This window comes from Poromitra crassiceps (genome assembly GCF_964638095.1).
Source record: "Poromitra crassiceps genome assembly, chromosome: 18".
NCBI classification, from domain to species: domain Eukaryota; kingdom Metazoa; phylum Chordata; class Actinopteri; order Beryciformes; family Melamphaidae; genus Poromitra; species Poromitra crassiceps.
This window is the reverse complement of record NC_139636.1, coordinates 2,223,248-2,239,455: the sequence shown is the minus strand read 5'-3', so window position 1 is coordinate 2,239,455 and position 16,208 is coordinate 2,223,248. Positions and strand designations below refer to the sequence as shown.

Below are 16,208 nucleotides of genomic sequence, written 5' to 3'. Positions count from 1 at the left end.
ACATCAAAGAAACAAAAATCATACTTTTTCAAGTATGATTTTTCAAAATCTTTCAAAAAAAGAAATTGAAAAAAAAAAAAAATTTGATTTTTTTTTCTTTCAAAAATCATACTTTTTTGGAAATGATTTGGCGGCCCACTTGCAATACCTTCGCGGCCCACCAGGGGGCCGCGGACCACAGGTTGGGAATCACTGTTCTAGAATGTATTAGGATTGCTCTCATTAATCAGTGCAATTGAAAAAGGTAATAGGACCTAATGTGTTCACTGGGCATGATAAAGCTGTATCAGTGTATGTTCACTCACTGTCGAGTCGACGACCGCTCGCTCTGCTCAGTGCTCTCAGCGGAATGGCGCTTGATGCTGCTGGCTGGGTAGTGCTGCTGCGGCTGCGGTGGACTGCCCACCGCCTCTCCGCTCCCCCCTCGGACAAAACCAAATGGTTTGCTCCAAGTGAACCTGTCACTGTCACCGCGGCTGTGAAGGAAACCGAAGTGAACGAGCAGAGGGGGGGAAGGCATCCACTGCCTGCTATTGCAGTGCGGCGGCACCAGGAAGACCAATTCATTCCTTTTCCATCAGATTTTCAGACACACGCCGTGAGGACCGTTGCTTTGCGAAGGTGAATGGCTTTCTTGAGTCGTCTGTGAGTATTCGGGAAAGTTTTTTCACCAGCGGAAGAGGCTGACTTGTTGTTGTCTGTCCCTCTGCGGTTACAAGCGAGTGTGCTAACGGTGCAGGGGCAAGCCAAGCCGATGTAGCTAACGTTACCTCAGTGCTAGCCAGCTGAATGTATGCGCTATGCTAACGCTTCGATGCTAGCTGTCTAGCTAGAGTAAACTTACAGGCTAACGACGTTGTCATGTTATTTACTGGCTGGAAACATTGTATCGACATCCGCTGCATTCGTTTTACAGGGGTTTACAAAAGCCGTTCAATAAAATCTTGATCATGAAATGCCTTGCGATGAAGCTGTCACTGGGTAGACGGGTTGTTCATGTCAAGTGCGCGCTGCCAGGTAGCTAGGAAGAGCGTTAGCTTCTGAACAAAATGTCGGCCAGCCAGGGTTGATTTGACCAAGAGGGTATCAGTAGCAGAAAGGGGGCATGGGATCATGCAGTGGTCAGACTGCATGAGCCAAGCAGGGAGTGGTAACATAAAGGTCAGTTACTAAAATTACGATACAATTTTTCTAAATTAATGGAAGGTCATACACCATGTCTCTCCTTGTTTTGATGGGCGGTTAGTAAAGCTATCCAGCTAGGTAGCAGTTAGCTCACATTTGCTGGTTAGCCAACAGTAATCTGGTGGCAGTGAAGTACCTGCCTACCCGATGTCTCTAGCTGTCCAGCTGTCCTCCAGCACTGTCATGCCAGCTGGGTGTGTGGTCTTGCCGGCCGGTCCACTAACAGTTTGCTTGAGTTACCCTGAGCTAGCGTTAGCTAGCTATATTGGTAAGGTTAGCTCGTTTCCATACCAACAGATGGACAGGCAGCTAACATGAGCAAAAGCACCATGTCGTCACCTGTTGAATATTGATAGACGCATCGTGCGTGGTGCGGATATCGTTTGTTTAGTGAATGCGTGTCTAGCTGTGCCTGTATGTGCTGTAAACTAACAGTACAGTATACATGGAGATGCTTACTTATCTTGTTTGGGACACTGATAGCTGATAGCCTGTCTTTTTAAAAGTGCAATTAAGGTGTATGCTGACATCGATTGATGGAATTCGTTTTTGTCATAGATATTGTGTGTCTAGTTCTGTTGACCAATTATATAATATATGTCAAATATATATTGGTCAATAAGTAAACAGTTGAAAGACCAAATTATTTCTTTTGTTGTTTGGTCAATAAGTAAACAGTTGAAAGAGCAAATTATTTATTTTGTTGTTTGGTCAATAAGTAAACAGTTGAAAGAACAAATTATTTATTTTGTTGTTTGGTCAATAAGTAAACAGTTGAAAGAGCAAATTATTTGTTTTGTTGTTTGGTCAATAAGTAAACAGTTGAAAGAACAAATTATTTGTTTTGTTGTTTTAGTTAGTGCTGTTGTGGAACAATAAACATGTCATCACTGACCTCAAGATAGAAGGTATTTTAAATGGCAATATATACATGTTGGGGGCAGAGCAGAGATGTTTCAGTGCACATCTCAATTGCCAGGTTTTGGAGGAATTCAAATTGCAGTGGTGTGCAAGGAATACTGCTGGTAAGCTTGTTGCCTCAGTAGTAGAACAGCTCAAGGGCAGCCATACTGTTTACTGTTATACGGTACATGTTGACCTGTAAATCATGTTGCCCTAAGCTGTCATGGGAACAACGGTCAGCTGAATCGTGGTGATTTTGGAAGGATGGATGATATTTTGCCTACCCAAGAGGATAGGAGAATCTGTGTCGAGCACAGATGCAGGTTATGACAGACCTAGATGACAACAGGCTTACTACTGATAGACTCACATTTAACGCATGGTTCAGTGGAGAAAGGAAGTTTTCTGCATTTTTCCTCAAACTCAGATTTCATGCAGTCCAGGTTGGTTCAAGAGTGTCCCATTGGCATGATGCAGATGAACTTCTAAGCAATTGGGCTATGGTATTGATATAAAAGGGGTCAAGGTACTTGATGGGAGGAATACACTAATTAGGGAGCTGGAGAACAATGCAGTGGAATGGCAAAGAAGCTTTTTAGTACCAACAGTGTCACATGACATGACATGACATGACATGACAAAGCAAGGCCTAAAGAAGAGGGCCTACATTATGGGTTATTCTGCACTATTCTAAAGTATCTATGCTTTATTTTATTGATTCATTTATACCATTAGGACCATTGTGAAATATCTGTCTACTGAAGACTTGACTTCAGAGTGAGATGATGATCATTTCTGTTCATTACCTATTTTTTTTATCACCCCACTTGATATCATGAATATTAATTAGTTTGAGGCTTTGGTATTCTGCACTGCAACCCAATTTAATATCTCTGTTAATGTACTTTCCCGTAGCAATAATGGCACCAAATTAATTATATGACAAGTTGACAACTGTTGCTGCAGGAGAGCTACGCTTCCCCTCCATGCTGACATCAAATGCTCACCACTCAACACTAAGTGATCATAGAATAAAAGTTGTTTTTTGTTACTCTTCCCAGCCAAGACTATCTCAGATACAATTTAATGAAATATACCCACTGATGATAGGCCCAATCACAGACTTTTTGTTGGTAAGACTTTAAATGTTTAGGTTATATATGCGTTATATAGGCCTATACGGGCTACTCGTGGTGGTGGTTGGTTAAGTATATTCTTCTCTCATCCTTGAAGAGTTTTTTTCTGTAATGGGGAAGTTGATTGATGGGCGCCTCAGCCATTGAAAGGTCAAATGCTCTGATGTATGACCAAGCTAAGACTCCCCAGCAGCAAACAGGCTTATAAAAATAAAAATAAAATTAAAGTCCATGTCGCCATAGTAGGTCTTTCTGTGTTAACAAATGGCACGTTTACATTAGGGTTATAGCTCCAGTGACACAGAAGCCTTGTATAAATCAAGTCCGCCGTAAATCCCTACTTGAAAGAGGTGTGGAATTATCAGGGAGAAGAGGCCTGCAACATCTCCAATCAATCACGTTTCAGCATGAAGCTCCTTTTTCGTCCGGTGCAGAAACATCCCTTATCGTCCATGTTTTTCATTGGCCCCTTTGTCTGCACCTCTCTCAGTGAGGGAGGTGCAGGGAAGACGGCGCTGCTTATCAGCACATTCCTGCCCTGTGTGTGTGCTCTGTGTGGGGCACTGATAACTTCCACTGGGCTGATTGAGTTCAGGAGCTGATTTCCATGTGTGAGCGTGAGACAGACTCTCAGGCTCTGGCTATGATCACTGACTCCCCTCTCAAAAATAGACCCACCCTGCTCACAAATAGCCATGATGATTCCTGAGTGCGTATTGGAGTTGGGTCTTTTTGTGGAAAATGATCCAGAGAAATCAAAAGCTCAAATCAGATTGTTTTTCGGTGATGTGATTCAGATTTTTTTTTAAGACTAGCCAGTAAAAAAGACAAAGAAGAATGCATTGTTTTCAGTTGTGATTAGAGATGCTGCGATCGAGATTTTTCAATTCCGATCCGATTCCGATATTTTAGCCTCAAAACCGATCCGATTCCGATCAAATTTCGATACCCGATTCGATACCGATTTCGATCCGATACGGATACAGCACATATTTAAGCCTCTCTATGCTGTCTGATAGCTAGCAGGCAACAAACATTTTTAGGGTTAGGTATGTATGTGTGTGCTTTGGTAATATAGTATGTAAACGATTTAGTTCATCTAATTAATTTTATGTAAAACTAAAACATAACAATCAAATACACACTTATTTTGTAATGGATGGACACAAATAATGATTGTTTCCTCACACATACACCCCCACTCTGTCTCACACAGGACACATACACACACAGCCCTGTCCCTCTCTCTCTCACTCTCTCACTCCCTGTTTCTGTCTCTCACACACACACACACAAAGTTTGTGCATACATTTCCACTGCCAGATTGGAGGAGTCTTTTGTCATTTTCTAATGTTACTTCTCTTCAGTGCAATACGTTTTGATAACGACCTGCTGTACAGCGCCGTTCGCTCAGTCAACTACGTGTCGTTAACGTTAGTTTAGAGGAGAAAGATAGCTGGTGTTAGCTAGCTAATTAGCCATGTTAGCTGCCTCAGTGGGTAACGTTAGCCTATAGAGAGTATTTATCTGACGTTTATGTTAGCTACTCCTCAAACCTGCGGGTGGAAATGGTTTATGCGATGCGATGTATGTTGAAGCAAGACAACGTTTTGGCCCTGGCCATCCTAGGCTCAACGCGGCCTCAGTGTGCTGCATGCTGGATAGAAATCCTGGAGCGGAGTCATGGAATGGAGTGCTTATATCGGAGCCTTGGATCGGTCATTTTCGCTGGAATCCGATCCGATCCATGTTTTTTGGCTGATATCGCGCCTATATCTGATCACATGATCGGATCGCAGCATCTCTAGTTGTGATTTAAACTAAAATGTGTCTGTGGTTGCAAACAGGGTCCAAAATTGGCACCAGCCACCAAGCAGGTAACATTTGACTCATTCAACTCTGCTCAAGGAACACCGAGAGACCATCTCATCTCATTCATAAACCAGAAGAGGTTAAAGCAGAAGGGGTTGGGACAGATGGTTTGGTCTCGGAGTGCAGTTTTTAAAAAGAAAAGTACATTCGCCATAACAGGCATGCATTATTTCATTGCTATCTTGTTCATCCCATTTTCCTTAGATGAATTTTACAGAAATCAGGTTCGGGTACAGAATGAAAATAATTTCTGCTCTTCCCTTGCCTGTCAGCCAAGGTCTACCAGAAGCATCATAATTGGTCCTTTACTTCCTGAGGGATTAATATCTCAAAACAAACACTGGAAAGACCTATAGCTATATCAAGTCTGCTGCAGTACTTTCACCATATATCAAGTCTGCTGCAGTACTTTCACCATATATCAAGTCTGCTGCAGTACTTTAACCATATATCAAGTCTGCTGCAGTACTTTCACCATATATCAAGTCTGCTGCAGTACTTTCACCATATATCAAGTCTGCTGCAGTACTTTCACCATATATCAAGTCTGCTGCAGTACTTTCACCATATATCAAGTCTGCTGCAGTACTTTCACCATATATCAAGTCTGCTGCAGTACTTTCACCATATATCAAGTCTGCTGCAGTACTTTCACCATATATCAAGTCTGCTGCAGTACTTTCACCATATATCAAGTATGCTGCAGTACTTTCACCATATATCAAGTCTGCTGCAGTACTTTCACCATATATCAAGTATGCTGCAGTACTTTCACCATATATCAAGTATGCTGCAGTACTTTCACCATATATCAAGTCTGCTGCAGTACTTTCACCATATATCAAGTCTGCTGCAGTACTTTCACCATATATCAAGTCTGCTGCAGTACTTTCACCATATATCAAGTCTGCTGCAGTACTTTCACCATATATCAAGTCTGCTGCAGTACTTTCATCATATATCAAGTCTGCTGCAGTACTTTCCCCATATATCAAGTCTGCTGCAGTACTTTAACCATATATCAAGTCTGCTGCAGTACTTTAACCATATATCAAGTCTGCTGCAGTACTTTAACCATATATCAAGTCTGCTGCAGTACTTTCACCATATATCAAGTCTGCTGCAGTACTTTCACCATATATCAAGTCTGCTGCAGTACTTTCACCATATATCAAGTCTGCTGCAGTACTTTAACCATATATCAAGTCTGCTGCAGTACTTTAACCATATATCAAGTCTGCTGCAGTACTTTAACCATATATCAAGTCTGCTGCAGTACTTTCACCATATATCAAGTATGCTGCAGTACTTTCACCATATATCAAGTATGCTGCAGTACTTTCACCATATATCAAGTATGCTGCAGTACTTTCACCATATATCAAGTATGCTGCAGTACTTTCACCATATATCAAGTATGCTGCAGTACTTTCACCATATATCAAGTCTGCTGCAGTACTTTCACCATATATCAAGTCTGCTGCAGTACTTTAACCATATATCAAGTCTGCTGCAGTACTTTCAGTACTTTCACCATATATCAAGTCTGCTGCAGTACTTTCACCATATATCAAGTATGCTGCAGTACTTTCACCATATATCAAGTCTGCTGCAGTACTTTCACCATATATCAAGTCTGCTGCAGTACTTTAACCATATATCAAGTCTGCTGCAGTACTTTCACCATATATAAAGTATGCTGCAGTACTTTCACCATATATCAAGTATGCTGCAGTACTTTCACCATATATCAAGTCTGCTGCAGTACTTTCATCATATATCAAGTCTGCTGCAGTACTTTCACCATATATCAAGTCTGCTGCAGTACTTTCAGTACTTTCACCATATATCAAGTCTGCTGCAGTACTTTCACCATATATCAAGTCTGCTGCAGTACTTTCACCATATATCAAGTATGCTGCAGTACTTTCACCATATATCAAGTCTGCTGCAGTACTTTCACCATATATCAAGTCTGCTGCAGTACTTTCACCATATATCAAGTCTGCTGCAGTACTTTCACCATATATCAAGTCTGCTGCAGTACTTTCACCATATATCAAGTCTGCTGCAGTACTTTCACCATATATAAAGTATGCTGCAGTACTTTCACCATATATCAAGTCTGCTGCAGTACTTTCACCATATATCAAGTCTGCTGCAGTACTTTCACCATATATCAAGTCTGCTGCAGTACTTTCACCATATATCAAGTATGCTGCAGTACTTTCCCCATATATCAAGTATGCTGCAGTACTTTCACCATATATCAAGTCTGCTGCAGTACTTTCATCATATATCAAGTCTGCTGCAGTACTTTCCCCATATATCAAGTCTGCTGCAGTACTTTCCCCATATATCAAGTCTGCTGCAGTACTTTCACCATATATCAAGTCTGCTGCAGTACTTTCACCATATATCAAGTATGCTGCAGTACTTTCACCATATATCAAGTCTGCTGCAGTACTTTCACCATATATCAAGTATGCTGCAGTACTTTCACCATATATCAAGTCTGCTGCAGTACTTTCACCATATATCAAGTCTGCTGCAGTACTTTCACCATATATCAAGTATGCTGCAGTACTTTCACCATATATCAAGTCTGCTGCAGTACTTTCACCATATATCAAGTATGCTGCAGTACTTTCACCATATATCAAGTCTGCTGCAGTACTTTCACCATATATCAAGTCTGCTGCAGTACTTTCACCATATATCAAGTATGCTGCAGTACTTTCCCCATATATCAAGTATGCTGCAGTACTTTCCCCATATATCAAGTATGCTGCAGTACTTTCATCATATATCAAGTCTGCTGCAGTACTTTCACCATATGGAGTCAAAAAAGAGGAAGAAAAAACAAACATGCTATGTTCAGCCACTGATCAATCAGTCTATTTCCTCCTTTCGGAACTGGAAACCCAATCATTACATTATGGTCTATAGGCTCTTAAATATATCATGGCATTCGCAACCTTAGTGGGTTTTTTTAAGTCATTGATATATAGTTACTGCTGGACTGGAATATGCTTTTCACCTTGACTGTTTAAAACACAGATTATTGAGAATTGTATTACACATAATTGCTTCTTGTTGTAGTTATTATAGAATTCCCATTAATTTCTGTTGGGAGTTATTACTGCTTTACTGCTTTTTCACCTTACATTTGAAGCATTTAGCTGACACTGACTATGTGACTTGAAAGTAGATTTAATCTTCAATGCTTGGATCGTCAGGACATAAAGTGATCATGTGCTAGGAAGAACCTGCTAGGAAAAGATTAAAAAAAAATGGGAGCTAAGGAGAGAAATAGGCACGGAATTTATTTACCTCTGCATTCTGTAGTCATGAATGTCGAAGAGGAGAACTTTATAAGTAGCTGAACTACTGGAATCCAAGATGACTTCTAGTGATTATCACCCCGTGTTCTCACATGCCTCTTTCGGGTTCATCTGAGGATGATTCATTTTGGATGCCGGTAAGGAGAAGGCAGTGGAGAGAGGAAAGTATGTATGGAATCTGTCACCACTCTTAGGTGCTGCCATTAGGGGATGTAAATTTAACTCGTCCCCTTGCCAGCAGTGAGAGGATTCCATGTGGGACCAGTCCAATTATCGTGACTGGAAAGCGGGGATGTTATGAACCCGCCTTGGTTTGTTATTAAGCCCATGCACGGGGCGTCCGGGTAGTGTAGCGGTAGATTCCCTGCCCAGTGCCTAGTGCCTACCAACATGAGGGTTGCAGGTTCGCGCCCCTGTGTCCATATAGGCACGATTGGCTGTGTCTGCGGGTGGGAAGCCGGATTGAGGGTATGTGTCCTGGTCGCTGCACTAGCGCCTCCTCTGGTCGGGGCAGAATGGAACTGGTGGGAATAGCGTGTTACGTCCTGCCTGTGAAGCTCCCCGCTGTCAGGTGAAAAGAAGCGGCTGGCAACTGCGCATGTGTGAGAGGAAGCATGGTGCTAGTCTATGGCTCTCCCCAGATCAGCAGAGGGTGGAGCAGTGACTGGGGCAACAGAGGGAAATTGGCCAAGTACAATTGGGGTGGAAATGGGGGGGGGGGGGGATCTCGTATGAATGAACAGCATATTTGTTTGAATTCTGTGTTATAGTAGTATTTCAGGAATTGAACCCGGGTCTCCGCGGTATTCAGAACTTCTTTCATAGTGTCGGAACAGTCAGCTTACTCTCTGTTGGTGTGGCTTCTAATAATTAGAAGTGCCATAATGATTAGTCAACAGGTGGCTTTCACACACTGCGATTTTGGGCTGTCCCAGATGAAAGATGACCAATGTGAAAGAAATGTGGAGTAATCTTTGGTTGTGGCGTCTTGCGTCGCCCAGTGAGAGAGGTTCAAAGATGGCCGTTGTCACAGTCTTGCGACCAAAGATAGCCTAGGACCAATTCTGACCGTGTCAGAAATGTAGTAGGCCATATTGTGACTAGCATTTTCGTTTACTTCCGTTCCCACGGCAGGGGCACTACACACTTTTTTCTCCATAAAAGAGATCTATAGGTAGAAAGTACAAATAAAAAAGTTCTACTCGTGTTATCCTGCAGTATTTTTTTAATCAGTGGTCAAAGACGGCACTATTTCTTACTAGGCGTACTAATCTGTGCAAGGGGAGTGGTGTGGTTTTGGTCACGTGGACCAATCGCGTAGCCGCTTTATTCCCTTGCCGTAATAACATTAGAGCCATGGCGACCACCAGTTCAAGCAGCGAAGAGGGGAAAAAGAAACCAAAACAGCGGAAAAAAGTGCGTAAAAGCCGGGAATCAAAGGACTCCAAACGATGCTATATGCACTTTTTGTCAGTACAGAATGAGGACGTGCAGGATTTTACCCAGACAAGGTGGGACACTTACAGGTCTGTCGTCAAACAGTGGCTTTGTCTGGACGGCGATAGTAAAGTTATCGCTGAAACTTTTAAACATTGCGTGGACGTGGATTTTGACCATGTTCCCGAGGACGCTGGATTTCACGCGACGTGTTACCGTCGCTTTATTTGTAAAAGACGTTTGGGTTTGGCTGAGAAACGCTGCACACAGATGGTGCAGGGGGGGGGAGAAGAAGAACCAGATGCAGCCGCAGCCTCGGACAGCATCGGCCCCGACGGAGCCACGTCTGAAACCCCCCGAAAGAAACTTCGGTCTCGGACAGGTTTGCCCGTCCGTTCTGCTGGCCCTGTCCTTCCAGCCATCTGCATCATTTGTAAAAAGGTGGACAAATATATTACTGTTGGTGGAAAACGGAAGAAGGATCAACTTTCACAAGCAGAGACAGTGTCTGCAGGTAAGCGACCCCCCCCCCTCTCTCTCTATCTCACACACACACACACACACACACACACACACACACACACACACACACACACACACACACACGGGACTGAAAAACATGGAACAAGGAAGTGTGCAGATAGACAGGCAGAAAAGGCGGTGGTCTTGTGATGTAGTTGATTTATATATTATATTATATTACTTATCATTGATTAAAAAAATGTGTATCTACAGAACAGAGACTGAAACACCAAGGGGGGGCAGGTCACAAGTGCCAGCTGGCCCATTGTTCACTGTGTTATTTACAGCCCCCAAACCAACACACACACACACACACACACACACACACACACACACACACACACACACACACACACACACACACACACACACACACACACACACACACACAGAGAGAGAGAGAGGGAGCATTTTATTTTATTGCCTTGATCTCCTTGCCCCCCCCACCTCTTTTTTCTTGTAATAACAATACAATGGATAAAAGATACAAAAACAAATGTCACCCACTTTTTTTTATTATAAAATGTGTGATTTGACAGTAAAGCTGATTATAACTTTTTTTTGTTTTCAGGCCAGTTGCGGAAGGCTGCTGAGAAGAAGGAAGACTCTAGCGTTCTTTTGCATATCAAAGACAAAGACTGTGTGTCTCTGGAAGTGCGTTACCACAGGTCCTGTTACAGAGAATACACAAGGTCCTTGTCAAAGTCTACGGCAACACATACTGCAACCACAGATGAAGTGTGAGTTATTACATTGCATTAACACTGCACATTTCAAAAGTAAGGCTTTGACCTACAACAAATACTATTTTGTCTGTCTTTAGATACAATGTTGACAGCAGACCTCTTTGCACATGTTAAGTATTTTTTTGTCTGCGTGTGTGTGTTTTCAGAAATGAACAACCCTTTGCTGCCAGCTACAAGATATTCTGCGAACGAGTCATCCGTCAAAGGATTATCGATAAACAAGAAATCCTGAAAATGAACCAACTAAGGAAGAAATTCATAGACATCGTTAAGAAGAATGAGGATATTGATGCTTCAGACTACAGGTAACTGTGTCCTTGACAGTTCAGTAAATAAAAAAGAACCTCTTTCATACTGAAAAGTTTCCATTTTATTGATTTATTCGCTCACAAGAAAGGCTGACAGTATGTTTAAATGTATTTGTTTGTCATTGTCAAAAAAATCCCTTTATTTATACATTTGTGCTCGTCTTTTTCTATATTTTCATGTTGCAGGCAGGATAAACTGAAAAAGCGGTTGGCCCGTGATTTCCCCCAGCTGGTGTTTCACAGCCCTGCAACGCGCAACATCTCCGAACTGGTTTTTGTTGAAACATTATCAGCAGATACACTGTTAGACAGGCTACCGCATCCATCAGACACGACAACAACTGAGTCAACCGAGGTAAGCCAAGCTGAAAGTGACAATGAACACACATCTGGACAAACTACAGAGCACACAAGGACACTGTACAGTGCAGGACTGATATTGAAGAGACTTGTGAATGAAACTCCCGGGATGAAATGCCCCTGGCCTCCCACAGCAGAGGATTTGAATGTTTCTGACGCAAAATCTGTTGTGCCAGTTGAACTATTCAATGTGATTTCCTGGATTATAGGTGCAACAGAGGAACCAACACTAGACCATTATGTTGATATTCCTGAAGATGTGAACCTAAAAGTTTTATCTGTTTGTCAAGACATTGTGTATCTTGCTTCTAAAGGTCGGAAGCAGACGCCTAAGTCACTGTGTCTTGGTCTAACTGTTCGCCATTTAACAGGTTCATCCAATGTTCTGTCACTACTGAACAGATTAGGACACTGTGCTTCATGGAACACAGTTGTCAGTCTAGACACTAGCCTAGCGTCACTACAACTTCTAGAGGGCAGAGACAAAATCCCTAAGGGGTTCTCAAAGAAGGCACCAACCATACTGGTGTGGGATAACATCGATTTTGGGGAGGAGACACTGTCAGGTCGTGGAACTACTCACCATACAAATGGCATTATGGTACAAAGTTCTGTTGTTGAAACAATGTCTAGACCAGACAGACAGCCACTGCCGAAGTCAGTTTACACATTCAAAGCACCTCCTAGCATCCCGCTACAACACTATCCACAGACTAAAAGACAAGGGCCACAGAACTTGCTTCAGGATGAAAGTGTTCCATTGCAGGTGGAAACGTACAGGTTGAACACTGTGTCTGCTGCCAAAACAGAACTGGCATATGTTTTAGTGAAGAACACAGATGCTGAAGCATGTACAGTACCAGGCTGGACAGGTTTCCACACAATGCTACAAAGTGATGCCACTCTACCTAAGTCAGCACTGTATTATCTTCCAGTCATTGAGGCTTCACCGACAGAGATGTCAACAGTTAACACTATTCTGAAGCGAAGTGTTGAACTTGCTGATCAGCTAGAACTGGACCATGTAGTGTTAGTTTTTGACCAAGCTATATATGCCAAAGCTCAGCAAATCCGCTGGAAAGATGATGAGTTGACAAAGCGTCTTGTGGTTAGACTAGGTGAGTTTCATACATGCATGTCCTTCCTAGGCATTTTAGGAAAAAGATTTGGTGATGCAGGACTGCAAGACATACTCATCGAGTCTGAAGTCGTTGCCCAAGGATCCATCAATGGTGTGATCAGTGGTCATCATTACAACCGCAGCATGAGGGCACACAAACTTATGTATGAGAGTCTGCAACGTGCCAGATTCAGCACATTCCTAGACTCATTAACACCAGAGGAGAGAGATGAGTGCATGGCTGTCATCACTGAGATCAAAGACGCTTTCCCAGACAGAACAATGGATGTTTTGTGTGCAAATGAGAACTTTGACAAAATGTGTTCAAAGTATGCCGTCTTTGTGGAAACGAGAAGTGCAGAAAACCCAACGTTTGCCTTCTGGAGTTCATACATTGACATGGTACAAATACTACTGCTGTTTGTGAGAGCAACACGTGAATCAGACTGGCAGCTTCACCTGTCAACAGTGCGCCTGATGATGGCATGGTTTTTTGCTTACGACCGTGTAAACTATGCTAGGTATTTGCCTTCATACTGGCTGGAAATGGTCAATTTGCCTCTCACACATCCTTCTTGTCACAAAGACCTCAGTGTAAAAGGCCAGTGGACTGTCCAACGTCAAAGTGCCCATGGATTTGCCTCCATTGCTTGTGACCAGGCTATTGAGCAAACATGCAATAGAGATTCCAAGACAAAGGGTGGCTGGACAGGGATAACACTGAATCGGGCTGCAGTGTCTCGCTGGATATTGTCACAACATGAAAGAGCTGCCATAGCTAGACAATGTGAGTCAATGGCTGGTAAATCTCCTGAAACACGGAGACGAAAAGATCTGGACCAAACACGGATTCATGCCGATGAAAATGCTGTGACCAGAATAAGTTCCACCATAGATTCTATGCTGAACCCATTTGACATACACCAAGATGGCATTGTTTGTCTTAGCTCAGGGACAGTAGCAGCTGAAGATGTCAAGAATGATTTGCTTGCAGCACAAGAAAGAGGTGAAGAAGCTGTCAAAGTCTTTTTGGACCAAAGACTGTTGTCAAAATCAGTCGACATTTTCGCCCCCATCAAGGCACAAAAACTGAAGACCTTCAGTGACCAGGCAAAGACAAAGAAGAAATCTGCAGCAGGCAAAGATGTGATTCTGCGTGCTGACAAGAAACTGTTCTCCAGACTACTCATTGTTGGTCAAACTAGAAAGATAGACCTGAGGGAAGTTCTGTCCTACTCCTTGGGAACGGTTTCATATCCTTTAGCCAGTACTGACGGGTCACTAGCTAAAACAAACAAATCAGCTCTGATGAATATATTGGAGAACAAAGACAAAGACTGCTTAGTTCAACAAGTTCCGTCAGATGGAGCTATTCTCTTCGATGGCATGGCAGTCATTCAAGCCATTCGTTCCAAACCGGCTACCTTTGGAGAATTGGCTGAAAACGTACTACAGTATGTGCTCAAATTAGCTCTGCAGCACAAGTGTACACGGATAGACTTTGTCATTGACCAGTATCCAAAAATTAGCATTAAGAACCTAGAGCGGTCACGTAGGGCTGGGGTCGGTACACAACGGGTGCAAATCTATGGACGGGATCAAAAGGCACCAACGCAATGGAAAAAGTTTCTATCAGATGGAACAAACAAAGCAGAACTGGCAGAATTCCTCTATGTTGCATGGCGAGATGCTGACCTCACCATTTTGGGCAGGGACCTCAGCTTGTACATAGCACATGGAGAACTGTGTCACTGTGTTTCCGTAAAAGAGGGTTCACAAACTGTCACTGCTGTTCAAGAACTGACATGTGACCATGAGGAATATGACACTAGGGTATTTGTACATGCACAGCATGCTGCACAAGAACACCAAACTGTAGTCATCAAAAGCCCCGATACTGACGTGGCAGTGATTGCTGTAAGTCTGCAGAAAGATTTACAGTGTAGCTTGTATTTCTTCACAGGAGTAGGCAACAGAACGAGGATCATTGATGTGGCTAAGGTGTCAGCAGCTCTTGGCACCAGTGTTTGTTCTGCACTCATTGGCATCCATACCTTCACAGGTTGTGACTCGACCAGTGCCTTTCATGGCAAGGGCAAAGGGAAGACATTTTCTCTTGCTTGCCAGAAAGAAGAATACCTGACTGGGTTCACAAATCTTGGCAGCAGTTTTAACCTTGACCAGTCAACTTTCAACACACTGAGCAAATATGTGTGCCACCTGTATGGCCAATCATCTGCCAAAAACGTGAACGATGCAAGGTACAAATCATTTTGTACGGCATCATCAGCTTTGCCAGAACTGTCCATTCCCCCAACAAGTGATGCTCTCCACCAACATTGCAAAAGGGCAAACTACCAAGCAGCAGTGATGAGACGTTCTCTGACTAGTAGGATGTGTGCTCCTTCACCCATTGGCAATGGATGGGGCATGGAGGATGGGGAGTTAACAGTAACATGGATGACTAGAAATCCTGCCCCTGATAGTGTGTTGCAGGTAGTCCACTGTAATTGTAAAAAAAGCAAATGTGAAACTGGAAGATGTTCATGCATGTCTGCAAAACTGTCTTGCACTGATTTATGTCACTGCCAGGACTGTGAAAATGTGTCAAAGGAAACAGAAGAAAGAGGTACATGGGATGATGACTCTGATGAAAGTGATAGGGATGAGTAACCCAACATGTTACTATGTAGGCCTACTACTTGTTTTGTTCAAGAATTATTAAATTGTTAAAGAATTGCCACACTGCCTACATCCAGTTAAATGCAATGCATAAATGCAAACAGCACAGACTACTTACACAGCCAACAGAAGGTTTTATTGTGATGCATTTGTATGCTATTTTGTATTTTCATATATTTCCTTGGCGGGGGGGGGGGGGGGGTGTACAAATGACAGATGCTGTGACACTTTGTGGTACTTGAATAAATGTTTCATACCATATGTTGTAATAATTCTGACCTCTAGTACTTTAATTTTTAGTCTTGTCCATTTTTTGCATTATTCCAATTTAGGGGCGTGGTAACATTTTGATAGATTTTCTGCCATTTTGGTCCAAGGTGCCCTGATTTTCTTTTCTACCTTTCATTACACAGTAGGTTGAGACATTTTTTATGTATGAAACATAAGCTTTTGGCACAATTTACTGTGGAGGTTTCATTGTACTGTGTGGCAAACACTTAAGTTGAAGCATATTCTTTAACAAATATGCTACATTTCATGATCTAAATTCACATATGAGTAAACTAAAGGCACCAATACTTGTTTCAGATGTT

At 42.5% G+C, this 16,208-nt stretch overlaps 2 protein-coding genes across 5 annotated transcripts in view; both read left to right on the top strand.

Annotated features, from left to right (window-relative positions):
* Positions 1-522: 522 nt before the first annotated feature.
* tjp1b (tight junction protein 1b) overlaps positions 523-16,208 on the top strand; it is a 77,662-nt gene continuing 61,976 nt past the window's right edge. For all 4 annotated transcript variants that reach the window (XM_083654569.1, XM_083654571.1, XM_083654570.1 and 1 more), the window contains exon 1: positions 523-621. The gene's annotated coding sequence lies outside the window, so the exon portion shown is untranslated. The remainder of the gene's footprint in view (positions 622-16,208) is intronic.
* Positions 9,573-11,457, top strand: LOC310792832 (uncharacterized protein). The gene is made up of 3 exons (XM_083654593.1): positions 9,573-10,391; positions 10,971-11,139; positions 11,292-11,457. The coding sequence occupies exons 1-3, from the start codon at positions 9,797-9,799 to the stop codon at positions 11,452-11,454; spliced, it is 927 nt and encodes a 308-aa protein (XP_083510719.1). The 5' UTR covers positions 9,573-9,796; the 3' UTR covers positions 11,455-11,457.

Coding starts and splice junctions, on each gene's coding strand:
- LOC310792832 (XM_083654593.1), top strand. CDS start 9,797: ATGGCGACCACCAGTTCAAGCAGCGAAGAGGGGAAAAAGAAACCAAAA. Junction 10,392..10,970: donor AGCAGAGACAGTGTCTGCAG/GTAAGCGACCCC, acceptor TTTTGTTTTCAG/GCCAGTTGCGGAAGGCTGCT. Junction 11,140..11,291: donor ACTGCAACCACAGATGAAGT/GTGAGTTATTAC, acceptor GTGTGTTTTCAG/AAATGAACAACCCTTTGCTG.